At 35.0% G+C, this 27475-nt stretch overlaps 1 protein-coding gene across 2 annotated transcripts; it reads right to left on the bottom strand.

Annotated features, from left to right (window-relative positions):
- Positions 1 to 5474: 5474 nt before the first annotated feature.
- PNISR (PNN interacting serine and arginine rich protein) lies at positions 5475 to 27223 on the bottom strand. Of its 2 annotated transcripts, XM_090279695.1 has the most exons (13): positions 27124 to 27223; positions 22092 to 22171; positions 20137 to 20251; positions 18549 to 18737; positions 16996 to 17219; positions 15409 to 15580; positions 13802 to 13992; positions 11977 to 12114; positions 10426 to 10525; positions 9637 to 9690; positions 8415 to 8585; positions 6396 to 7482; positions 5475 to 6155 (listed from the first exon to the last, which is right to left on the bottom strand). In XM_090279695.1, the coding sequence occupies exons 3-13, from the start codon at positions 20222 to 20224 to the stop codon at positions 6125 to 6127; spliced, it is 2445 nt and encodes an 814-aa protein (XP_090135821.1). In that variant the 5' UTR covers positions 20225 to 20251; positions 22092 to 22171; positions 27124 to 27223; the 3' UTR covers positions 5475 to 6124. The 2 variants fall into 2 exon arrangements, with proteins under 2 accessions (XP_090135821.1, XP_090135822.1); XM_090279696.1 differs by lacking the exon at positions 22092 to 22171.
- Between the last annotated feature and the right edge of the window lie 252 nt (positions 27224 to 27475).

The following is a 27475-nucleotide window of genomic DNA, read 5'->3' on the forward strand; positions in this document are numbered from 1 at the left end:
TTTCTCTACAAATATCAAGGCTTTTCCAATGACACTTAACCTGAGTTGTTATGTGGTATATAGCCATTGTTGGAGTTATGGGAATTATTTCCCAGATCATCACTTTATTCTCACCCATAAATGTGTTGTAAACTAGCCTACAGTTTATTTCAATATAAAACTAATCTATTTGATATTTTGAAATTCAATTTTATATCAACTTTTTTCATTCAAGTTAATGGCTCCTTTACAGCTAACAGCTTTACACCTTTAAAACGATACACAACTGCCCTTCTTTCCCTAGCCTGACCTGTGGGGGGACAGTGTTCCAAGGTGGTGGGCCCTGGAGACCTTGTGTTCTGGCAGTGGCCCTGGGCCCCAGGTGTGGGAAAAAGCTGCAAGAAGATGGTGGTGCTCTACCCACACGCATGCGCTCCAAGGAGGGAGACTAAAGCTGAATAGCAGGCGGCTTAGCAGCCTTAGGCTCCAGATAAAAGTCCTCAAAGGAAACATTTTGCCAATGTGGAAGAGAGAAAACGAAAAATGGCAGCAGCACTAAAAGGCATCAAAATTGATGAGTTCAAAAACTTCTAAGCAGTGGAAAAAACATCTTGACAGGTGTACTGCATCAAATGGAAGAGTACTTTAGTAAAGGTGACTGAAGTTTAAACAGAGAAAAGGAGAGAGGAAGGGAGCTACACTGATATGACACAGCAGCATTGGTTGCTTCCCAGACCAGAAATTGTACACACCCAAACTGGAGATCAAACCCACAATCTAGCAAATTATACCTAGTAAATGGTGCATGTCAAGTTACAGGTCAAAAATAAAATAATAGGACTTCCGGTCAATATGGCAGCATAGGTAGACAAGGCTCACCTCCTCCCCCCACCACATCAAAACCACAACTAAAATATAGAACCGTCAGAAATCAAGTTTAATGGAAGTCTGACAACTATAGGATTAAAGAAACCACATCCATCCAGATTGGTAGGAGGGTTGGGGATGCACATCCATGTTATGGTGAATAAAAATTTGGTAGAGGTATGTATCTCAGGAGCTAGGAGTTCCAGCCCCACACCCAACCCCCCAGCCCAGGGTTCCAGTATCAGAAAGATAAGACCCCACAACTTCTGGCTGCAAAAACCAATGGGGATTAAGTTGGTGGAAGAAACTTCTGGAGTTCCAAGCAGTTCCTCTTAAAGAACCCACACATGGACCCACCTACTCAGACTCACTCCCTGAGTTCGAGCACCATAGTAGTAGCTTGAAAATCACTGGTGGTACACTGGGAGAATCTGAAGTGACCCCACCCCACCCAACTGATAGGCCCACTCAAATTGCTTTCCCATATGAATGGCTGACCTTGGCTCATGCCTTGCAACTTCCTAAATCCTCTCAAACAAGCAACAAACAGCTGGCCTCAGTGCGCCCAAGGCCCAGCACTAGCAGCAGTCACCCTACATTCACAGCTTGGCTTCACCTGGGAATTTCCAAGCCTAGCACAAGTAGCAGCCATTTCAGATTGCTTTATAGCCCAGGCAGGGTGCCCTAGGCACAACACAGGTGGGGGCTGACCTTGGCTTGCACCACCAGGGAAACCCCAGGGCCAGTGCACCCAGTGGACAGCTACGGACCACGTAGGAGCACTATCCCCCTGTCCCTGCACAACTGATCCTCCACAGAGGGCAAAGGGTGGTGGTCAGTGGTCATGGCCAGTCCTTGCAGCTGACTGGCCTGGATAAATTCCTCCCATCCATCAGCCAACAGCAACCAAGGCTCAAACTACAAGAGAAGGATGTACTCAGTAAACACGAAGGGCACACCTCAAGTACCCAGCTTGGGTGATAGGGGAGGCTAAGCCACTAGACCCTACCGAACACATACTATATTAGGCCACCCTACCAAGACATGGAGTCATGTCAGCTCTACCTAATACAAAGAAACACACACATGGAGGCTGCCAAAACAAGACAAAGAAATACAGCCCAAATGAAAGAACAGATCAGAACTCCAGAAAAAGAGCTAAACGAAATGGTATTAAGCACTGTATCGGACACAGAGTTCAAAACAACGGTTATAAAAATGCTCAGAAAACTTAGTGAGGACCTCAATAGCATAAAAAAGATCCAGTCAGAAAACGGAAGGATGCACTAATTGAAATAAGAACAATTTACAGGGAACTAACAGTAGAGTGGATGAAACCGGGAATCAAATCAACAATTTAGAACATAAGGAAGCAAAAACCACCAACCAAAAGAAGAAACAAGAATCCAAAAAAATGAGGATAGTATAAGCAGCCTCTGGGACAATTTTAAGCAGTCCAACATTTCTATTATAGGAGTGCCAGAAGACGAAAAAGAGCCAAGAAATTAGAAATCTACCTGAAAAAATAATGGAAGAAATCTTCCCTAATTTGGCAAAGAAAATAGATTTGCAAGACCAGGAAAGAGAGTCCCAAACAAGATAGATGCAAAAAGGCCCACTCCAAGTCACATCATAATTAAAATGCCAAAGGTTAAAGATAGAGACCATCTTAAAAGCAACAAGAGAGAAAGAATTTAGTTAACTACAGGGGAGTTTCCATAAGACTGTCAACTGATTTCTCAAAAGAAACTTTGCAGACTAGAAGGGATTGGCAAGAAAATATTCAGTGATGAAAAGCAGGGACCTACAGCCAAGACTGCTCTACTAGGCAAAGCTATCATTTAGAATGAAGGGCAGATAAAGAGATTCCCAGACAAAAAAACTAAAGGAGTTCATCACCACCAAGCCATTATTATGTGAAATGTTAAAGGAATTTATTTAAGAAAAGATCAAAAATATGAACAATAAAATGTCAATAAATACATAACAATTGAACCTAAAAAACAAACTAAGCAAACAAGAATAGACAGAATCATGGATAGTGTTTTGATGGTTGCTAGATGGGAGGGGGTGTGGGGGAATGGGTGAAGAGGTGAGGGGATTAAGAAGTACAAATAGATAGTCACAGAAGGGCCATGGGGATGTAAAGTACAGCATAGGAAAAGGAGAAGCCAAAGAACTAATATGCATGACTCACGGGCATGAACAATGGTGGGTGACTGCACTAGGGAGTGGGGGGTGCTGGGTGGAGGGGAGCAATGGGCGAAATATCAGAACAAGTGTAACAGCATAATCAATAAAATATAATTTTTAAAAAATTTTAAAGTGATACACTACTATATCTACTCAGAGTTTAACTGGTAAATTTTCACATTTACAAAACTTCACAAAAATTGGTAACTAGAATCATTAGGATAATTTTTTCTTAACCATAATCAAAATGTGGCAGATTAAACCTATGTGTTTATAGAATTCTTTGATAAACCTTTATAGTATAAATGTAACTCATCACACACGAGTTATTTTATGACTAATAAAAAGCCCATTTTCTCATTTAGGTTTAGACTACAACCAAATTCTACTTAATATTGAAGAACGAAAGGGTTTTAAGTGTTCAAAATCTTGGAAATAATCTATTTCCATCCTTACACAGTTGAAGAAACTAAGGCCCATAATGATTAAATGATTTGCCAAAAAAAAAAAGTAGCAGAGCCAGGACAATCCAAAATATCATGATTTCCATTAAACCATGCTTAGTACCATTTTAGAAATTTCACTAAATTAAAACAGATTTTAATGTATATACCTATGAGAGGAACAAGTTTAAATGAAAAGATTTCCATGAGACAATATTATAGGGGCTTTGGAACCTATTTAATTCCTATGTAAATATTTGCACACAAAATTAAAAATCCCACCTATAATTAATTATATACCATGTGCTTCTTTGGAGAAACAGAGTAATTGAAATACTAAAAAACTGACTATGTTTGGGAAATTCACCTATTGTGTATACATCATTAGAAATAGATCCTAAAAAAGACATTTTACAATGGCAGAAAACATATACACTGAGATTCCACACCAATCTTTATTTATATTTTGGGGCCTGAAACAAATCTTATAATTACCTCTCCCAAATTACATTTTATTCTCTTAATGGTGTGGTTTACCCCCATTCCACAAAAACAAATATGATTAATACACTAGAAATATTTTTTAAAGGAATCCCTTAAGACAGTTTTTATTAACCAATCCAGACCAATGATTGTCTCAAAAATTGAACCTATTAATATTCTGGTGGTGTCATTTTAGAAAAGACTTTATAATCAAATTATACATTTAATTAACTTATGTGTAAGTTTCAGCATTCACATCCCAAATCATGGAAGCCCTATTTTATACTTCATTACATGTCCATGAAATGATGAATTCTCTGAATTATCCATAAATATCTGAAAAACCCAAGTATTTAATTATAACACTAATGTGTTTACTAATAATTACACACATCATGACTTGTGTTTTAAAAAATATCTACAGATTTAAATGGTAAGAAGCTTGCATTATTATGGCAGAGTAAATTAAATTGTCAAATACTACTTTTGGCTCTAGTTTATATCTTGCCCAAAAATGTGCATATCATAGCCAGTAGAACTTTTCTGTAGAATTTTATTTTGAAAATATTATTTCGCTTGAAGATTGATCTAAAAAACATTTTAAGATATGAAATGTTATACAACTTATCTATTACAAATTAATTGGATAATTCTACAATTAGGTATACCGTGTTAGCTCATCTACATAAAAAATATTGCACACTTTATTTTGTCTCCAGATGTGACCGATATCTAAACTATATAGAATTCTAAACTATTTAAAAGTTATTCCGTGAAATGTGAACTTTATAAATATCAGAACTAAATGCACTGTAAAAACCACCATTTTGGTAAACATGCATTTATTCACAGTTGATTTATTTCCTCCATATAAATGCATAACTGCTCAAAATTATTTAAGAACTTATGTAGAGGTACAAGAGCACACTATACAAATCTATTTTCTACCTTTGTTTTGAGGAAACACTGATCTTGGCAAAAATCTGGCTTATTTTAAATGAATTATTGCTCGTAAAAAGGCATACTTGAAAACATTTCTGTGACCTGCATGTGCTCTTTTCTCTTTAAATTAAAATTTAAAAGCATTTGTTTTCAGAGATTTATCTATCGTGGCTTAAGTGAATAATCACATAAAAACAAACCCTGAAAGCAGCTGAGGATTAAAATGCCTGTGGAGCCTTCATTTTCTTCCTAAAGTTATGACTGCCTTAAATTTCTAAACCACTCACTGAGCCTACTTTTAAGAAAATGACAAAACCAAATCATTTCAATATTATGAAACAAGACACAAACCTGCATAAAACAGCGTACTCCACTGAGCTGAGGTCATATTATACTTTAAAAATATAAATATACTGAACTGTGAGTCTTATTTCTATAATAACTCCAAAGTGTTTAAAATATGTTTATAAGACAGAAGTGGGCAACTGCAGAATATAGTTCCAGACTTGACTATTAGTGTTAAACACAATCATTCCTTATAAGTAACTGATTGGTACACTGGCTTGATTGAATCCAGCAATTTCATTTTACAGGAGTGAACCATACTTTATACACACAGAGAAGATATTACTTGAAAATCCCCCAAATAAGAAAAGTTTAGAAAGCTGTCAAATGATTCCAAATGAAAAAGTAAAGGTCTGTTTCTGGCCCTCTTCCACACCCTTAAAGTTGGAATTTGACAAAAATCCATGGGTACAATTTACAAACTTTGACCAACTATTGAGATAAAACCATTTTCTTTGGGGTAAATGGGAGGAAGTACCTTTAAGACTTGTTATACAAAGTTCCAGCTGCCTTTTTATAAAAGTACGTTCCTTAGAATAAAATCATAAAATTAAGGTGCAAGAGGTTAACAAAAATGAACTAAAGAGCTTTATTGACATCACAGTACATTCAAGAATAATTTTAAGAACATTACAGCTGAAAGAGAATGGCATGTTTATAGTCTTATTGTGCACTATTTTTTTGGAAAAAAAAAAAGTAATACAAAGAAATCCTATTAACTTGAAGCAGCATTTGGAAAAAGTATACCTATATACAGATAAAAAGAAAATTCTGGTTTCACCTACACAGCCACAATGTGCCTCTATAATGAGACAAGCCCTTAAAACTCATGGAATTTTTTAAACATCATGGCATTCTTGCCACATCACTCCTCAGCGTTTACGACGGGGAGGGGTTGCTGATCTGAAAAAAAAGAAAAAGGGAAAAGACAAAATTTAAAAATAAAAATGTATTTAGAACTAAAGAATGCAATTTTTAAATAAATAATATTATATAGGATTTATAAAATTACTTAAGACTATGATCATTTATTAAGTACCAAACTGAGTTTATCAAAGAGAGAGAGAAAGGACACTTTCAACTTTGAATAAATTCAGTCAAATTTTTAAAAAATCAGACAAAATACTTTAAAAAGTATACTACCTTGATCGGGACTTAGACTTGTGTTTGCGGCTTGCCTTCTTACCAGACCTTTGAGATTTCTCCATGGATCGCGATCGACTATGTTTAGGCTTTTTAGCCTTCTTTTCTTTGCTACTTCCTGGAGATTCAGAACTGCTCCTTCCACTAGAATCAGAGCCTGAATGTTTTTTACTATCTTTGGTAGTACTTTTCTTACTATCCTGTCTAGAATCATGCCTGATGATTTTAACAGAGATGGAACCACTCCTAGAAAATGTTCTTTCACTTTCTCGCTTTCTTTTTAACCTATCATCCTGACCACTGAACTTGAAATCTTTTTCTTCCCTTTTTTGTTTCTCTTTTCTTTTATCCTGTTCACGCTCTCTTTCTTTGTCTTTCTTTTTCCTATCTTTATCTATACTTCGACTCCTCTCCTTTTTCCTCTCTTGTTCTTTAGCCTCACCTTTATGTTTATGACTGCTCCCACTAAGATTTCCACGTTGATCATCAATTTTACGCCTATCTCGACTCCTACTGCGACTGGACCGATTGGTTCGCCTATCCCTTGAGCGACTTCTACTTCTACGTCTCTCTCGGGAAGGACTCCGATTTCTCCGTCTTTCTCTTTCAATGCTATTTCTACTCGATCTCCTCCTATCTCTAATCTTTATTCTAGCCCTATTGCTGTCTATTTTAATTCTGCGAGAGTAACTTCTACTCCTACTACGTCTACATTTAACTGTTGGAGATCTACTCCTACTATGTCTCTTTTTCCTCTTAGGAGAAGAAGATCGAGAAGATGTGCGACTACTACCTGAGCTAGAACTATATGAAGAGCTAGAAACAGTACTACTAGTACTACTAGTTCTGCTATTGCTACTGGAACTACCACTACTAGAACTTCCTGATCTACTTCTTCCTTGTTTATCTTTTTCTTTATGATCTTTTTTTGGTTCTAAAACTGATGTAGTTTCATTTGAAGTTCTTTTCTTTTCATTAACCACATCACCGTCTGTTTCTCTTGCTTCTAGTAATGATAAACTGTTTTGCTCTTTATGGATAAACTCATTCATCTCTTTTGTAACCCTTTCAGTTTGTTGCTTTTCTTCTGAAATAGAAAGACAAAAATACAAGAAAAGTCAAGTGTACAACGAAAAACTCCCATACTACCAAACTATAACAATAAAGCAATGCTGACTTTTCTAGTAGCTACATTAATGAAATAAAAACAGGTAAAATTAATTTTATGAACCTAATATTAAAACAATTATCATTTCAACATGTAATCAATGAATAAGGATACCAAAATATCTTTTTTTCATGTAAAGTCTTTGAAACTTAGTGCATATACTATAGCTATGATACGTTTCAATTTGGGCTAGCTACATTTCAGAAGCTCAATAGCTACCTGCAGTTAGCTAACCTCTTGGACATTACAGCCACAGAGTATCAAGGTGTACAAAGAGGTTTACGTGAAGCAGATAAGAAAAAAATTTCTTTTGTCCAATAAGGCAACTTTAAGGTAGTAAGTAATTTATAGGGATTTTTTGGCTGCAAACTTTTAATAATTATCTTTCATATTGTCCAAATAGAATTTTCAAAAAAAGAAATTCTAAGTAAATATTGTCTTTCATTATTCCTAGTATCATCACGTAAACTGTTAAGAATGGTAGTCATGACAGTATTTTACATATCCTTAATTATTTTCACTAGTTTTATAAATATATTTCCCCCACTTCAAGTCTTCTTTTCATTTTAAGAACTTTAAAAAGAAATTAAAATACACTGAAATACTTAACTTATAGTCCCTGAAATTAATCTCTCCCCAAAGTTTCCCTGACCTAAACTATATATTTTGAATACAATTAATTTTGATTTTACATTTGATAAAAATTGCAAACAAGCAAAAATTTTAGTTTCAGTTACATCTCACACTATTTATAATGTAACTTTGATTCCATCTTTTGATATTTTAGGTTAGTTGTAAAATGAAAATACAAACGAAACTGGACAAAAACTAAATGAATCTAAAAGACACACCTTCCATCTGTTTATCATGTAACAGCTGCTGTTCTTTCTCTTTTCTCCAAAAAGCTTCCTGTTTTTGCCGAATTCGGTGTCGTAATTCCTCATCATCAGTGTCAGATGACTCAGAGCCTCTGTCACTCCTTTCATCTTCACTGTCTCCTGATCCATAACCACCCAGTCCACCTGTGTGCATAAAGCCCAGTCTATCACATGGAAAAATTATTCTGTGCACTAAAAACTCTTTAAGGTTCGAGAAGAAAGCTCATTTCTTTTTTTCATTGTATTTTGTTAGAAGAATATGTTTATTCGGGGTGGGGAGAAGTATAAATTCCAATGCTTGAGGAATTCATAGACACCTTGAAGAAAATTGATTCTTAGTATCTTATTCTTCCTGGAGTATTTCATCTATTTGTCACCAAAAAGGAATCATGATAATGGTTTTGTTTTACTGTCCATGCTAACCAATAAAACCATTTAATAGGGCAGTAACAAAGTCTCACTAAAGAACCATCAATTCAACTACCTTAAAATTTATGATCCTAAAAAGTTCTATAATTTACTTTTTCATTGTTCAAAGCTTAGAAATCCTAGTGAGTGTGTTAAGTATTTTTTCCCTAAAAAAGTTAGAATACTGTAATTCTAACTGTACAGAAATGGTACAATGCTAAAACCACTCCCCACCCTGAAATAATCTAAATAGTGATAACAAAATAAAATGGGCATTTAGTTCTAGCCATTTCTGTTGATCCTCACAAAGGTTAATTTGAAATGAAGATATGGAAAAGGCAAATTCAAGTTTTTATATACTTGATAATATATCATGCAAATAGCAAATTATGAACACATCACTACTATTCTAATATAAGTTAAATCCTTTCTTCTATGGTAAACCTAACCTGTTGCAATACAATCTAAAGGTCCTTAAAAGCATTAGCAGATAGATTTTTCTCTAAGGCACGTATGCAGTAATTTTGAAAGTGAACTTAAATATTATCATGGCTAAATTATAATGTGCTTCAATAAACTATGAATGTTACCATATTTATTATAATCCCACTATGACTGCTACAGTCAAAAAAAAAAAAAGGCAAACGTTTTAGAGACTGACATAACTCTAAGACCTAGGTTTTATAAACTGAGTAGGAACAGTAGTTTCAAAACAGAACATGTAGAGAGACAAGGTAAGTATGATTTTTCCCTCTAAGGCCCTCTCACAAATAAGGAGAACACTTACCGAGTCCAGTGAGGGAAGCCAGTGCACTGGACTGTGCCAGCTGTTTTGCAGGAGCTTTGTATCACATCAACAACAGGAACAACATGTTAACACAAATAGCCACGATTTCATAGTCATGAGAGTCTATGGTATTGTTAAATCTACTACTATTGCTGCTTCTTGGGGAGAGAAGAAACATTAAAAACATAACATTCATTTTAAACCAGTAGCATGTCTGGCCTTGAAAGTATAATTCTGATGTGAATTGAAATTGGTTTATAATGAGGAAAAATGTTGACAGCATATCATTTTTATTTCTGAGGTATGGCCGATCATTTAAAATTTGGTTCCAGTATATTTTTTAAGCGTTACTAAAAACATGGGGTCTGGGTGGGAGAATCACTAGCTTCTGTAGGAATTATAAGTGGTAAACTGTGAAAACCCTGAAGGTTCATATTCAGTTCATTAGTAAAACTAAATTGCATTAGAAGTCATACACCAATGCCATGGTATCTATAAAAAAAAAAAATCAGGTGAAGTAAATTGAACATCAAGAATTTTCAACAATACATTTTATAGAACAACATATAATTACTAACTTGTGGTCAGAGAGATTGGATAAAACAAAAATTTTGTATAGTTGTAATAGTGTCTATAAATTTAAACTTTCCCAAAGAGTAAAACATGCAAGAAGAGAATATTCAAATATCTGCTAGTATTTCAACAAGGACAACAACAAAAAAAGTGAAAAATAGCCACCAAAACCAAAACACCCCCAGAAAAACAGAGCCAAGAACACCCACAATATACCTTTAGTTGCTTTCCGGTGGGCATCTTTGGCTACGTAATAAATCTCTTCATCTGTGACATCCAGTAGAATTTCAGTCAGAAGCATTTTTGTCAGTAACATCTAAGGAATATTCATTGTTTCTAATTTATTATTATAATTACTAATAGTTTGACACTTACAAAAAAAAATTAAAAGGCAAAGCCATTTCAAAAAACATTATTAGAGATGAGATCACATCAGTCATTCCAAGGAACAGAGTACCTTGAAAGATGTTCTAAAATATCAAAACTTTTAAAAAATCTCAAAATCATATGGATTAAAGAAAAAAAGTTATTTGTAGAGACACTGAATTCTAACTCTAGAGACAAAACATTTAAGAAGTCCCTTTTAATAAAAATGTCCAGGCCCTGGCTGCTGTGGCTCAGTGGAATGAGCATCGGCCTGTGAGCCAAGTGTCGCTGGTTCGATTCCCAGTCAGGGCACATGACTAGGTTGCACGTCAGGTCCCCAGTTGGGGGCGCAAGTGAGAGGTAACCACACAGTCATGTTTCTCTCCCTCTCTTTCTCCTTTCCCCTCTCTTCAAAAATAAGTATATAAACAAACAAATAAATAAGTAAATTATAATAAAAAAATTTTTTAAAAAATAAAATAAAAAACATAAAAATAAAAATGTCCATAGGTGTTTTAAGTTGAAAGAAGTATCCTTTCATTTAATATTAGTAAGCAGGTCAACATGAGTTTCTTAACTCACTTAGGAATTTACCTTAACCCTCAGCTCAAAGTAAAATTTGAGGGGGAAGAAAACAAGGAAAATAAGGAAAAGACAGTTATTTCATTTTGTCAGATAAAGTCCTTTTTTACTTGATTGCTGGATATAGAGTACAACAGACTTGAAATAGGGCTGAATTCTAGCATGGTTTGGCTACAATAGCCGTTTCAAATGTAGAATACTAGTTAGTCCTTTAGCCTCTCTGGGATTCAGATCAGAGTACTCATCTACTAAAATGACAGTACGCTGAATCAGCATATTCTAATCACATTCCAAGTATCACTGGTCTTTCAATATGAGAAACACAGCATTTTTAAAAATTTCCAAGCCCAGAAAAATGACAAAACACATTACAGATATTAAAGGCTTTGAGAAGTCTTGCAATGAAGAAACATGTTTATCTACATTCCCACCCAGTGCTTCCTAAACTTATTTCCTATGAAGTCTTTTAATCTTTCCAGTAGTCAAAAACACAGTTTAGAAAATAATAGATATGTTCTCTTGGGTCGCATATAGTAAAACATTGTTTAATTACAGCACTGATATTAGAAAATGTGCTTTATAACTGCTTTATAAGCTGTGATTTCATACTGTTACCTGGATTTTGCTGACATTATTGCCCAGCAAATCTATAGATTAATACATATTTTATGAGTGTTTGACAGGTTCTCAGTTTAAATGTTCAAGATAAGATACCAACCAATTGTTTTAACAAATTGTAAACAAAATAAATCCTGTTATATGTTTTATGTCAATTATACCTCAAAAAAATTAATTAAAAAAAGAAATTTACATTTTTACCATTTGATACTCTTTCTCTTCCTCAGTCATCTCTGGTTCACTCTGCTCTTCTTGAGGAACTGGAGACGGACTTCTCGTGACTTTTCCACTGCTTGCAGCCTCAACATTTTCAGCGTCTTCATCTTCCTCATCACTATCCTAAAAAAAGTAGTATTACGTGTAGCCCAAATTCATGCTTATAATGTAAAAATCATGATCTTGCATATTCTATTTTAAAACACTAAGTTAAAAATTTATGAAACAGTTATAAAAATGAAATTTCTCTCTAAATTTTATTTTTGTATGATATATTTCACCTGGTAATTGAAGGTATTACCTGAGAGGAAACATAAGATCACACGATGGTTTATGAGATTCAATTATTTTAATTATTTTTTCAATTTAATTCTTTTCCTTAGTCAATTTTGACTTTATTTTATAAATAACCAGAAATACATCATGCCCTGAAGCTGACTTAATTAATATCCATTATATACGATGGCTGAAATAAGTGGTTTGTAGAACTTCGGGTAAATGAAGCACAATCATATTAATCAGCGTTACTTTTACAGCTGCTGTAAATATAAGCTATTTACTTAAAATCAAGTGACTTAAGATGAAAAATCTGTAGTCAGTTTCCAGATCTCAGCTAGCCCTGACACTCTGTGAAATAATCTTCTTTTTAGCTATAAAATAAATAGATTAGAAATGAAGTCTACTTAGAATGGAGAAAAAGCCCTCAGTTTGTCTGTCTCTGTATGAGCGTTAGGTTTGCAGTATCAAGACAGTGTACCTTAAAAAGGGGACTCTACTTTAGGCAAAGAAGTATTCCATAGTCACATTTAGAGATCCCACTAAGTAAAAAAATAAGGTGATCACTTAAATTCTATGGCAAGATCATTTGAACCAGAAGAATTCATGTAACACAAGCACAAAGGAACCTGTGAGGGAGAGGATAATCTTCAGTTTTTTGACCTTAAAAAAACCACCAAATCTGGACATCCACTACCTTCATGTAAAGATTTTTAAAAATATTTTAAGGTAAACTTTAATAACGGTCATCTGTAGTTTATTTCATAAGATCCAGAACAAAAAAACATATCTTTGGCATAGTTCTTTTGTAAAAATAAAAGTAATTTATGGCATTTATGCAACTTAAGTAAAATGTCTTCTTATATCTAGTTACCTTGCTGTCCTTGAGATTTATTTTTGAAGCAGAAAATGGCCTTGGGAGGAAGACCCATTTCCTAAGTGGGTACCACCCAGTGCTGTGACTAGTTAGGAACACATTATTGCTAAATAAAAAAATTCCTAAACGCCACTCATGTCATCTAACTGATGAAGATTTAAATATTTAAAACTTTGATACTCTAAGTGCTTATGCCAAAAACTATAAAAGCTATTACATTCTCTGATATAAGTATATATTTAAATGTTCAAAATGGGCCGATTTATTCTCTAGTGCCATTTTAACTTAGTTGTTTTATAAGCTACCACTGGGGAGTTAGTGGTACCAAAACAAAAGAATATAGATTTTGTCCTAGCCAGGTGGCTCAGTTGGTTAGAGTATTGTCCTAATACACCAAGAATACAGACGTTTGTCAAGGTAAAATCTATCTGACATCCCACTGAATAATTCATCTCCAGAATGAAATGTTTCATAAACTGACTGCCCCCTTTCTCCTTACTCTACCCTCAATAACACATACATAATATAAAAACATAATCTCCAATGTAGTTGCTGAAAGTAATCTTAGGAACATTAATACTCTTCTATAGGCTAAAATATTTCAATAACCTTTTCACATAGATATCAAATAGTTTCAGGTCCAGGGATTCTACTTACAAATTTACTTCTCTGAGGTAAACGAGGGCCATCACCTCCTTCAGTATCTTCTGTAGTCTTTTTTTCTTTTTTGGACAATTGTGAACGTTGTTGTTCCATTCTTTCTTTCTCCAACTTCTTTTGTTTTTCACGTTCCATTTTTTCAAGACCTTCCCGAATCCAAGCTGGAAGAGTCCTGCGTTTAACTGCATCTGTTTCACATGGGAAAAAGAAAATCTCTTATGTCAGTTATGTAAAAGTCAAATGCATGTCCTTACCCCTGAAATTCTACAAACCTGTGAGTAAATATTTTAGAAAAAGAATGCTGATGCCATCTGAACACTTTTAACAACTACTATCATTCTCCAACAAGACAGTGGTAATAAAAACAGCACATTAAACAACATACTTTAAAATTAATACTTAATTTTTTTTTCTGTTTTTCAATTACAGTTGTCCCATTTTTTTCCCATTGCTCCCCCCCACCCAGCCCACCCCTTCTCCCACAATCATATCCCTCCCCGTTGTCCATGTCCATGAGTCATTTATGTTTTTTGACTAAACCCTTCCCTTAACCCCTTTCTCTCCCTCCCCCCTCCCCCAAAATCAATACTTTTAATATCAGCATGAATACTGTATTAATGTTTACATATGCCAAGGCACTGTGAAAGCACATTAAACCATGACCTCAACCCTAACAAAAGCCATAAATGACCACTACCGTTACTTCATCTCTTCTGCAAATTAGAAAACTAAAACACAGAGATTAAGAGATGTGCTGAAGGTTACAAAGAAAGTAAGTAGTGGTATTTCAGAGCCAAACTTACACTACACCACTTCCTAAAATATTAAGACAGAAGAGAGTCAAACATAAGTCCATTTCACATTGAATATTCATTTAAACAAGTATTCCATATGGAATACTTTTAATTTATTCCATTAAGTTATAAAAGAAATAATAATCTTCTTAAAATATCTACTTTGTGATAAGGAAAGATTTAAATGTTCTGGTCCATTAAGTGCTATATTTGGATTTCCAGATGTATAGTAGCATAAATATGTAACTTATCATTGGAAATAAGTCAGTTCTAATACGTTGCTTAAGAAATGAAATTTTCTGCAAAATACTAATGAAAAGTGAAATGATGAAAGGAAAATTAATCTGGCAAGCAGTATACTGGATGAACTGATGATAGAAAGAACCCAGAGAGAAAAAGTAGACAGTTTTAAACAGGGGAAATGCCCATATGTTGGCATAATGCAATCATATTATCAACAGTGAAAAAAATAAGAGATCAACAAAAGTGGGACAACTGTAATAATAAAACAATAAATCAAAAAAATTTTTTAAGAAAAGAAAAAAAAGATCAAAATGCTACAGCCATGATAAATTTGTATCTCATCACAATATCTATGTTGAAAGGTAAAGATTTATTTTAATGAAAATTAAGCTGCAAATATTTTAGACAAATCTCTTTTCTGAAATTTTAAGGTTTATGATTATAAAATAATAGTTTTAAAGTATCAATTCCCAACACATCAGAGGTATTAGAATAAGAAAATAAAACATCTTTTTTATATGATCAAGAAATCATGCCAACTGTGGTTCACTAAACTTAAATAGCTACCGATTTGTGGAGGCTCCTGCTTCACAGGAAGTGCAATAGGTGAACGCTGCCGATCCCTGAATGATGATGGCCTTTCTCTTCGATTCTGAGGAGGTGCCGGAGGTCCTGGAGGTCCTGGTTGCCAATAAGGAGGATGAAATCCACCTTGCGGTGGACCAAAAGCAGCCCCATGCTGAAAGAGTATTGCAGTTTATTTTTCTTCACATTAATACAATATACACTCTGGGACACACGTGTGTTATGAACTGGGACAGTAGAAATCCATGTGTGCAGCAAATCCAAGAATTCCACGGTTCTAATACCCACCGATATTTCTGTAGCCTCAAGAAACTAGGCTAACTTTTCTTAAGAAAAAGATTTTCTGCCTACATAAATGCAAGAAACATCTAAAATCCAGCTGATACACTATTTTCGAGAAGTACAGAAAATGATATGAACTTTTTCATTTTGCAACCATTTATAAACTAATTATTTCACTCCCAAGAAATCAAAATGTCAATTTTTCTGTAACTAGAAAACACAGGAAAAAAATTTTAAATCAATTCCAACTTCTTAGTTCTTGTGAATTTAGGTTGTTTCTATAATCTTGCAAGAAATATCTATTTTAAGCAAAGATAAGTTACTGAATCATTATATTTAATATTTTTTTGTAATTTTACCATTTTTAAAGGCCTTTCTAAGCCAGTTGCCAAGAGAGTTCTTTGTCTTATTAGCAAGGGGATGTACCAAGGAAATGGTACAAGTAGAAGCTCCCTGCCACAAATATTATCAGATCTGTATATCAGGTATGAGTATGCAACAAGTATCTGAACATATATGAATAAGATGATTACTGTCTCAAGGTGACTACCTATTACATTTATGCTCATTACCCATATAATAATGTGTGAAATAATATATGGTATTTTTTTTTCAAATTTTTAAATTATGATAGCACAGTTTATAAGGTAACAATTACAATCAGCTATTTCAAAATGATACCTAGCATTATAATTTAAGGATAGACCCTGGCACAGTGGTTTGAGAAATAATGACACTATTCCCCATAGAGTTCTATGTCCCTAGGAATGAATTAGATGCTACAAATGAAATTATGTACAGTTCCATTAACAAACATGTCATGTTAGAATGGAAAAAAAAAAAAAAACACTAGAAAAAGTTGTAACTTACACAGCAGAAGGAATTGCATTTAGAAGGTCATCTATTTTCTTCATGTCTTAACCATGTTATTGACAAATAATGTATTCAACTACTGTGCATTTTCTAAACTTTATTGAATATTTAAATATACCATTTTAAAATTAGAAAACAAAACAACATATAACGATTACATTTACACATCTTCATTTTATCGAAATTTTTCCCTAATGATCCTTAATACCATTTTCCTATGCAAATCAGAAAAAAAAAAAAAATCTTTGACAATTTTAATACTCAAAAACTGGTAACTTTTCTGAGACATACTATTCACTTATCTGCATAAGACTGGAAAGTGAAATACATATCTCAGGTACTCTTGGTGAGACAAACTTCCAAAGAATGGTTATGTGCACATCTACAATATTAAAGCAACAAAATATCTTTCACCTGATAGTCAAACTGGTTCACTGGGCCCACTGCAAAATTATCGGGTGGTCCACCAAAGTTGTGATTGTTCTGGTTAAAAATATGCCTGTTGTCAGGGGCAAATTCCCCACTGTCCTGACTGTTGCTGTCTTCAGAAGGAGGAACAATGTCCATTGGGCCTGGTGTTGGTGGCATCCATGGCTGATCTGGAGGGGGATGTGGGGGTTGCTGATGCATTCCCCATTCTATTTAGGATTTAGGCATAAAAACATTCAACATGGAGTTATAAGAAAATCACACAAATTTTTAAACTCTCAAGAAAACTAGATTCTTCAGTAAATAAATACAAAAAAGTATGACTTCTTGGTCAAGTTTTGTATATCTTAAAAATAAGCAATGAATTAATCTAAGAAATAATTCAAATGTGCTAACTCCACTTAGTTCATATCCTAAATAAATAGAAACCAAATGCCCAAAATTATTTTTAATAAATGTAACAAAATCCAAAGCAATTTTTTTGTTAAACTTTTCTACTTCTGTTCAGTAGCACTGCCATAAAATAATGCCTACGAATTTTATGTAATTTCTTTCTTCCATGAACACATTTATCCTCACAACATCCCTGTGAGGTAGGGAGAAATCAGGTATTATTTTTGCCAATTTCAGGAGGGGCAATTGAGGCACACAGAAATAAATCACTTGCCAAACAAAGTCACAAAGAAAACCAGTAGAGCAAAGTTGGGGAAGTAGAGATGCTAGGGTGAGTCATTTATAAACTTGAGGAAATTTAGCATAGCTTCAAGGAAACTAGGAATGAACTACCCTCATAATATCAAATATTAAAATATTTGTTATACTTCAGAAAGTGATATTAAGAGAATCAGTTTCTAAGTTTTCCATTCTTACACTGAGAAACAAAAATAAGTATTAATAGGTAAAGGGAGATATGACTTCACCATCAGCACACTTAAATGCAGATTCCTCTATAAATAAATTGAAGTGACTATTAAAAATAGCACAAGTTATGGAAAACTGAACTAGCATCAAGGGAATCTAAATCATACTGTGAAGTAAAAAAGCAAGCAAGCAAACAAACAAAACAGATAAAAACTTATGGAAAATCTTCACTATGTGATAAAAGGGAAATAAATATGGGTGGATGGTAGAGGCAGAGTATATTTGACAGACTAATTTGTCACATAGTGACACAATTTTTCTTTATAGAGACTAGACATGTTTTGCTCTGCCAGTCCTGCTTCTGAAAAGGCCAGAGGTTGCAACAGAGAGACCATAGAATGCTCTCTTCCCTAGATGCCAAGTGAGGTTTCCAGTGTTCCCAGCCCCTGTCAGCCTAGGAATGAAGAACCAAGAAAAGAATCAACTGAGTGCCATAATGCTAGGAGTCTGAGTACAGAATAACTTTAACCACAAAATTTCAAGGTCAAATCTAATTAAAACTACCTATTCTTTAAGCATTAATTTCAAGAAGTCATTAGACTAAGCAAATTAAACAATTTAATTTTAATCTTTTTACTTCAAGAAGTCCTAAAATTTGGAAAACATAAACAACAAACCTGGTTGCCACATCCTGTTAAAGTTTGAATCCCCTTGAAAATTTCCATGATTGTTTGGCCCAGATTCCATTGTAGACATATCTTGTCCATTTGGCATCATTCCTGGTGGTTGTTCTACTATGCTTTGCTGCCCTGAAGCTTCTCTTTGGGCAATCCAAGCTTGAGCCAATGCAGCCCAGTCAATTTGGCCTAACACAATTTAACATAGCAGAATTTAGCATTCAGAAGGTAGGGGCTAAAAGAATAGTGCCTCTAGGTAAAACGAGCATCTCAGTAATTCCTTACTAGAGATTTTAAATATTACTGAACGTTATGACTGAAAGGATACTCAGAAAAGAACCTATATTCCAGGCACAAAGTGAAATAAACTACTTAAGACTTCCCGAAAAGGACTGCACAAAAGCACTCTTACCCAATTAATTCCTAATATTAACTCATAAAAAATGTATCCTCTGTGTTTATTAAGGTTTTTAAAACTCTTATTCCTGTTTTTCTTTCAAATAAATTCTTCCTCAAATAGGTCTTCAGGCCTACACTGGATCCTAGAGACCATGGATAAGTATAGCTATCTGTCCCTGTTCCTCCTCACAGCACCTATTAGTGAAAGTTTCCTTCTCTACTTAAAATACACTTATAACAACTTATTAGTCATTCTTCACTCAAAATTCATTATTCCCACTAATATAAAGGTCTTCCTTTCCTTCTTAAATATCTATAGTTAACATTTTAAGATCTAATATTAATAAGGGAAATAAAGTAAAATAAGATAGTTTTTCACATCTCAGTTTAAAGATTAAAAAGGTATTCCCACACATTTTGATGGAAACATAAATTGGCATAATCCACATAGGGTTACACTTGGCGATGTCTATCTAAAACTTTCCAAATATGCAACTGTGATCTAACAAATCTAATTAGTAAATTTTTTCCTACGAAAATAATTGGACACATGAATAATGATATGCATACAAAATTATGGTAATTGTTTTTTAATTAAAAACTATAATCAATCGATTATCCAAAAGTGGATCAATTAAATTATAGTATGTCCTATAATAGGATATTATGTAGTTATTCAAAAATAGGTTGAGATTAAGCCAATAAATGTAGGGGAGTAGAAGGGGTCATATCAATGAAACAAAATTAACCATGAGCTAAAGCTAAGTAATAAATCGGGGCTCCCTATACTGTTTTCTATGTCTGTTTTTGTTAAAATGCTGCATAACAGAGAAAAATGACTTAGCATACCATTGACTGACTACGATCTACATAAAATTATAAGACTCAGCGTTAACAACAGAAATATGCTTTACTTAAATTATACATTTAAGGAAGCCTTTCTAATCATGTATCATAGAAATGTATACTTGTAACCTGTATGACCCTATTAACCAATGTCACCTCAATAAATTCAATATTTTTTCTAAAAAGGAAAAAAAGAACTAATCGGTTTTAAAGATTAAATACTGACTACAATATGATCCAATAAACCAATTCCAATTCCATCTCCATTAGTCTCATCGAGTATTTCCCACTTATCTCCATATTATTTTTCCTCACCCACCCTCCAGATTGTTTGTTTCCTTACTTGGATCCTGCTGGTGCTGGAATGATTGCATCCACTGTTGTTGGTTCAAGGGCCATTGCTGCCAAGGCTGTCCTCCTTGATCCCACATCCTGACTTTAAAAATGTACTGGATTTTCTACATTCAACAAAATGAACATAGGTTAGAAATGAGAATAAGAGTTCTTTAATTTTAAAAGCTCACACAGAAATTATTATATGATGATACATTGACGTGATCAGAGCTCTAAAATTCTAGTCAATAGGTTGCCACAGGCTACTGGAATATTTAGGTTGGCAAGCTAGAGTAGAAGATTTCATGTTCATATTGATGTCAGTTTGGTGGTAAGCATCAAATCAATTTAGCTCATAAACAGACTGATTTCTCCCAATATAAATTTATAGAAATATAATTACTTTTAAAATAAGAAAAAAAAGTGACTTAATCTCCCGCAACTAATACTCCTTGAAGAGAGTAGCCAAATAGCTCTAGCTAATGAAGGAAAACCATTCCTTATAAATAGTTAAAGCTAATGAATGCTTAAGGTAGAATAGATTTAGAAAACTGCCGTACTGCCAAACCTAATACAGACAATCTTAGAAGTAATGGGAAATCACAAATTCAAAGGTTGTCAAAATATCACCCTACAGATTTAATAGTCTATAATGATGTCTCCTCATGAGATACATATTATGTTCCCAGAATCACTATAAATATTTTCACCAAAAATGTTTAACTAAATCCAACTAAGCTTTTCAATCTCACTTCTAGTGTGAAGGAAGTATAAGGGGAGAAAGGAATGAGACAAACAGTATCAAAAGAAACATTAAGATAAATCCAGAAGGTGAGAGAGTTTACAAAGCCAGGGTTCTTATAAACAGCATGGAAAAGAACTGGGGGAGAGAACATATGTTAATAACTATTAAATCTAGATAATGGATGTGGGGGAAGGGGTCATCACAGTAGCTTAACTTTCCGTAAACTAGTTTGAGAACTTTCATAATAAAAATTTTAGATTCCTACAGGTCTAATGTCTTTGTACTTTACCCAACATTGATATACAACTCTGCTTAAGAAGCAATGACACACCTGCTAAGCAGCATTATGTTTCTTCATTCTTGTACACCAGGGCTTAGTATAAAGTAGGCATTAAGTAAATGTTTACTAAATACATCCTTCTAGACTGCCCCTCTCCTCTAAAAATAAGACAAAAGCCTTAGTATTGCAGCATCACAAAAATTATAGAAGGTAGATAATAAGGAAGTAAGAGATACCAACTCCAATGGGGCAATGGCTATTATAACTCAGGCTCTCAGGAAGTTTACAACGGGTTTGCAGAATTTTCAGAATTTTTAAACTATATTTTTAAATATTTTATTTATTTATTTTCAGAGAGAGGAGAAGGGAGGGAGAGAGGGAGAGAAACATCAATTGGTTGCCTCTAGCACACCCCAACCAGGGACCCAGCCCACAACCCAGACATGCACCCTCACCAGGAATCAAACCAGTGACCTTTGGGTTCACAGGCTGGTGCTCAATCCACTGAGCCACACCAGTCAGGGCTCAGAATGTTTTATAATTCTATCAATGGCAGATGTTGACATCTCAATTGAAGAACGCTGCGAATTAGGGAAGATGCATTCCTTATGAGTCAAGTGCATTTATCTTCCGGTTGTGTGAATATAGTCTATTATAAAATGGCACTATTAAAATATGGCAAAATAGATACTAAATAGCACCACAATTGAAGCCAACAACTGACCTGGGTATCAATTCCAAGCTAAATATACTTTTTCTAATCTCTCTTCAGATTTTTGTTCCTCTCCCCCTCTTTCCCTGCTCCTCTTTTCCAACTATACCTTTAAAACCCTTTAAAAGGTAAATGACTCATTACAGCCCTTGAAAAGTAATTTCACTTACAACTTTAATTAAAAAGGTAACAAACCTAGAAGAAATATCAACTGCTATTTTGACTGACCTCAGAGGTTCACCTTCTGTTTAAAATTTAGACTGATTCACACTACAGCTTGGAAGCATAGTAGCAGGATTACTTGTGCTCTGAAAAAAAAAAGAATATGTTTGCTCTTAATCATGAAAACTTAGAATAAAAATAATTGCTAGAGATGCAACACAAAAATGTGATCATCTCCAAATTAATCTGGAACTTTTTCTTCCATTAACTATAACAAGAAAGTATTTACCATTATAAGGTTAAGGGAAACAGGTACATCAGAAATAAGAAGGCGATGCTTTTTAACATTTTTTTTCCTTTCAAAATATCTTTTTTATTTACTTGGAAAATTCATGTCAAACAATTTAGGGATTGCCATATGTGCTGAGAAAAAAAGAAACATTGGAAAAGAAGATCTCATCCACCTGGTATTAACTTAAGCGATACAATTAAGGTAATAAAATGCATTTAGATTTTTCTATGGAATTCTAAGTTTAAAAATTAAACCAGCAAGATAAGAACAGCCTGTCCCTTAATGAACTCATTTTCTTCCCACTAGGGCAAAATCTTTTCAAAAGTTGATAGAAAGACAGATCTATTCATCTGTTTACCTTTCAAAAGGTATAGGTCAGCTTCCTCCACATAGCAGTCACTAAACACCAAATAAAGGGCCTATAGCTCCTTCTTTCTGTTTACTTTTAAAGGTTAATGACAGAGAAGCTGCCGACCTACATTTATAAGAACCAAGAACCTGGCATAAACACAGCTTGGTATTTTCCAAATTTCTAATGGCATATTAGAATTCAATACATAGATTTTCCTGTCGTAGTTTGTAACCTCATACAATATAGGATTATAACTAGCACTATACAGTACCTACTGGAGTTACAAATAGATGTGCGTCTAGTAAAACCACTTTGATGGTGAAAATGATGTGGATTGACTCCCCACCATCATTTCCAATATATAGATTTACTTTTCTAGAAATTCCTCTAAACAAAGTTTCTTTTACTTACTTATGTTTAATGGTTTTTTTATGGACAATTTTTTCAGTTCTCCTTTTAAGTTTTCTGGTCATCACCTGTCACCCAGACTTCAGAGCACGGGCTCTGGTTCATGATGCCTACCTGTACCACTCACTAGCTGTGTGAACGTGGACAAATAAACTTCTCTCTAATCCTTGGTTTTCTCATCTGTAAAATGGAGGACATAATAAGTCCCCAACTCATAAGTTAATTGTGAGGATTAAATGTGAAACTTAGGAAAATTCAGCACAGGAAGCTTCAATAAGCAGTGGTTAATATCCCCACCAAGATTGTCTCAGTATCATTTCTGATAGTTTTCCACAAGCTTACAACTGGCTGAGCAAGCCAAGCCATTCTACTCAACGCTACACATTCTTCTCTAAAAGCAATCTAAGACTTATCCAGGTTTCGTTTTATCTTTGGGGGGAAAAAATCTTTCTGTCCTTATTCTTCATATTGAAGCTTTTATTATTAAAAAAAAAGGGAAAAAAACTCAAAAATCTCCTACGCACAAAAAGATTTTTACTTGCATGCTTTCAAGAGATTCATTTGTTATTACTTGTAGCCATTTTTCTGTTTGTTAAAATCAACCACTTCTAGTTTTACTATGTTTTCCAAAGCTTTTCTCCCCCAAAGGTTTTTATGAAAGTTACTATTCAAATAGTGTCTGATACACTTAGGCTGAGAAAAATATGGAGAGGTGAAACTCCGAGAAGCAGAGAAGAATAAAAATGCAGCAAAGGCAACAGAAGTCAAGGAAGTAAGAAGTTAGGAGCTATTTAATAAAATTCTTCAAGTAAATCTGCAGTTGAGAAACTTGATTCAGCTACACAGGATGAGTGCTGAATGAGGATGCTGGTAAAGCACCAAATGATTATAGTCTTGTGGGAAGAAAATATAATTCAGAATTACAGTATTTTATCAAAATTGTGACCCTCCAATTCCACTTCAAGGACTTAAACCATGGATGAAGATACCACGTTATTCGAAAACCTGCAGCATGTTTGTAATAGTGAATATTTTTTAGTGATACTTAACTAAAGGGCAATGGATAACAGTGAACCATATACAGTCCTATTCGGCCATGTAAAAGAATATGGTAGACTTTTTTTTTTTTTTAATTTCACCCAAGGATATGTTTTTACTGATTTTAGAGAGGAAGGAAGAAACATTGATGTGACAAACATCCTACTGCAAAGCGACAGGTTGCCAGTTAGAATCCCAGACAGGGCACATGCCTGGGTTGTAGGTTCAGTCCCAGGTTGTGACTCATGTGAGAGGCAACAGAGAAACAGATCGATGTTTCTCTCTCCATCGCTTTCTCCCTCCCTTCCCCTCTCAATTGCAAAGAGATACAGAAGGACATCTATTCTTTAATGCATATGGTCAAATGTTTCTCACATCAAACACAAAGTTTAGAAACTATGAAGTGCAATAATCCTCTTCTTCCCCTGCCCTTTCAGTCCTACACAACACGACTCACCTTAAAATAAAAAATTCATTTGTTCAATTCAGGTTAGGTGGAAATGGCACCAGTAAAAGTAAATTTTGTAATCATTTGAAATGCAGCAAAAAAAATTTTTTTGCTACTTATGCAACATGCATTTTGATATATATTGAATATTTTGCAGCCTGTAGCTTAACAGAGGTATTTAAAAAATTGGAGAAATGGATACTTTGGTTATAGATACCAGTAAAAGCGTAACTGAAAAACAAATGAGAGCAAGAGCCCAAGGTAACAATACCCAAGTATATATCTTGGTTCTAATAGCATTCTATGATAAAAGGAATCAGGAATCTTTAAAGAGCTGATTCTTAGGACTGGAGCATACAAAATGAGCCTGGAGCATCTTGTAGGGGTGGGGAGGGGAGGTGTGGAGAAGGGAGGAGCAGGGGGAGGGGAGGGAAAAGGAAAGAGGGGAGGGGCGGGGAGCGGGAAGGAGAAGGGGAAGGGGGAAGGAGAAAGGTAGAAAAGAATGGGGTATGTCAAAGGGGCAGAGCAGATAACCAAAAGAGCTCCTTAGGTCCAAAACTAACAACAACAACAACAAAAAAGCAAAGAATAAAACAGTACTGAATTATAACACAAATTATGAGTCCATGCTGATATAAATAACTGATTAAATAAATGGGAGAAGAGACAAATCTCCCATCCAGAATTCCAAACAAATTATGTAGATGCTCCACCTGAAGGAGGAAGCGCATAACTCTCCATTTCTTAAGCATGAACTGTACAAAGGGACTTCCTTCAGTATGGAAGGGAGGAGTTGATTATGGGAGAATAACTCTACTACTTCAAGCAGGTAATCAAGGTCAATTTCAACGTGTAACTCATTCTTATAGTATGTACCCTTGATAGGATGCCTCTGGCATCTTCCTCCCCAATAGCCCTAACATCAGTATTATGAGAAAAATATCAGACAAATTTCAATAGCAGGGCATCCTACAATATACCTGACCAGTGCTCATCAGAACTGTCAAGGTCATTCATTGTATTAGTTTGCTAGGCCTGCCATAACAAAGTACTACAGACCGGGTGGCTCAAATAGCACAAACTTATTTCCTCATAGTTGTGGGGGTTAGAAGTCCAAGATCAAAATGTCAGCAGGATTAGTTTCATTTTGAGGCCTCTATCCTTGGTTTGCAGACTGATGCTTCCTCCCTATGTCTTTACATGGTCTTCCCTCTGTGTCCTAATCTTTTTTTCTTTTCAGGATACGTTATACTGGATTAGGGCCTACCCTAATGAACTCATTTCACTTCTTTATAGACACTATTTCCAAATACAGTCACACTCTGAGGTAATAAAGTTAGAACTTCAACATATGAATTTTGGAGAAACACAATTTAGCCTGTTAACAGTCATTTAACAAAGGAAAAAGGAAAAAAAGGGGGAAAAAGAAAAGCCTGAGAAATTGTCACAACTAAGAGAATGCTATTAACACATGACAACTAATGTCATATGGTATCCTAAATGCGATCCTGGGAAGAGAAGGAACACTAGGTTAAAACTTAGGAAATCTGAATAAACAAAGACTTCAGTTAATAATGTGTCAATATTGTGTCCATTAATAAAAATGTGCTCATTAATTGGGCAACAAACGTATCATACTAATATATGTTAACAGCAAGAGAAACTATGTGTAATGGGGGTTTGGAGTGTTTACATGGGAATTCTGTACTATCTGCTCAATTTTTCAGTAACTCAAGAACCGTTCAAAAAAACAATCTATTAATAAAACAAAAATTAAATATAGAGTCCCAGAACACCTTAGAACTGATTTAATGTTACTTTCTCTACAACTCCAGGACACTTGACAAAGTAGTCTAACGAGTTAATCTTTAAAGTACTCTGGTTTGTTTTTATTGTTCGTGTCTTGCTGCACTCCAATCAGAAATTCCAAGTGTATTATGCTCTTCTATTAAATAACCAGTGACACTCAAAATCTGTCAAGTGCCCGTGATGTTCAAATGATAGTAATATCCACCACAGGGTAATACAATTGAAATACTGGACACTTCCTCTTTCCTTCGTGAAGCTTAACAAAATGTCCATCACCGGATTTAAAAAAACCAAATAACTAAGAAGCCCAATTACAGTTAACTGAACATATCTGCCCTTGGCTGCGCCTGCGTAGCCTGAGCAGCACCCCGCAAAAGGTCCAGATACCGGCCCTCCGCCTCTTCCGCCCCCAATGCATCCCCTCCCCACAAGGGGTTCCTATTGCGCACGCGCAGTGCTTAACGGCGGGTCAGAAACCTAAGAATCGGTCCCTTCTCACCCGAGAACAAACTCCCACAGTTAAAAGAGTAAGGGGTCGTAAGCACTCTTTCATGAGAACATTTCCTTTTCACCGACAGGGCGGTTCTGATTCACCAAAGTCAGGCGAACGCCGCGGCTTAAAGGGGATGAGGTTCCAGAAGTCGCGCCAAACAGCCTACGCAGCCTACGTGTCTGCTACCTTTACCACACAAACCAAGAAGGCTGTAATCTCCCGGAGAGTCCCCAAGCGTAACTGTTCTCCATCACTTACCCACTGTGGTTCCGGAACACCGTTGTTGCCAACGTTCCCGTAATACCTCTCCTATCCTTCCGATGCTTCTACTTCTTCAGGAACAAGACAAGATGGCGCCCGAGCAATCTCACCCGGAAATAATAACAATAACATCCGCTAATCATCTGAAGCCATACCGTCCCGGCATCCTGGATTTTGAGCGCATGATGGTACCCAGTTAACGTGTTTCTACGCCATTTTTGTTATGGGCAATACCACCTGGGCTCACTCGTACACGGAGGAAGCGTCTGAACGGTCCTGTACGTTAACCTTAATGTAGCCAGCGCCGTGCCCGACCTGTTTTCATCTTTCATTGGGCAGAAAGCCAAGA

The sequence above is a fragment of the Furipterus horrens genome, unplaced genomic scaffold, assembly GCF_987537825.1.
Source record: "Furipterus horrens unplaced genomic scaffold, mFurHor1.1.pri manual_scaffold_6, whole genome shotgun sequence".
Taxonomy (NCBI): Eukaryota; Metazoa; Chordata; class Mammalia; order Chiroptera; family Furipteridae; genus Furipterus; species Furipterus horrens.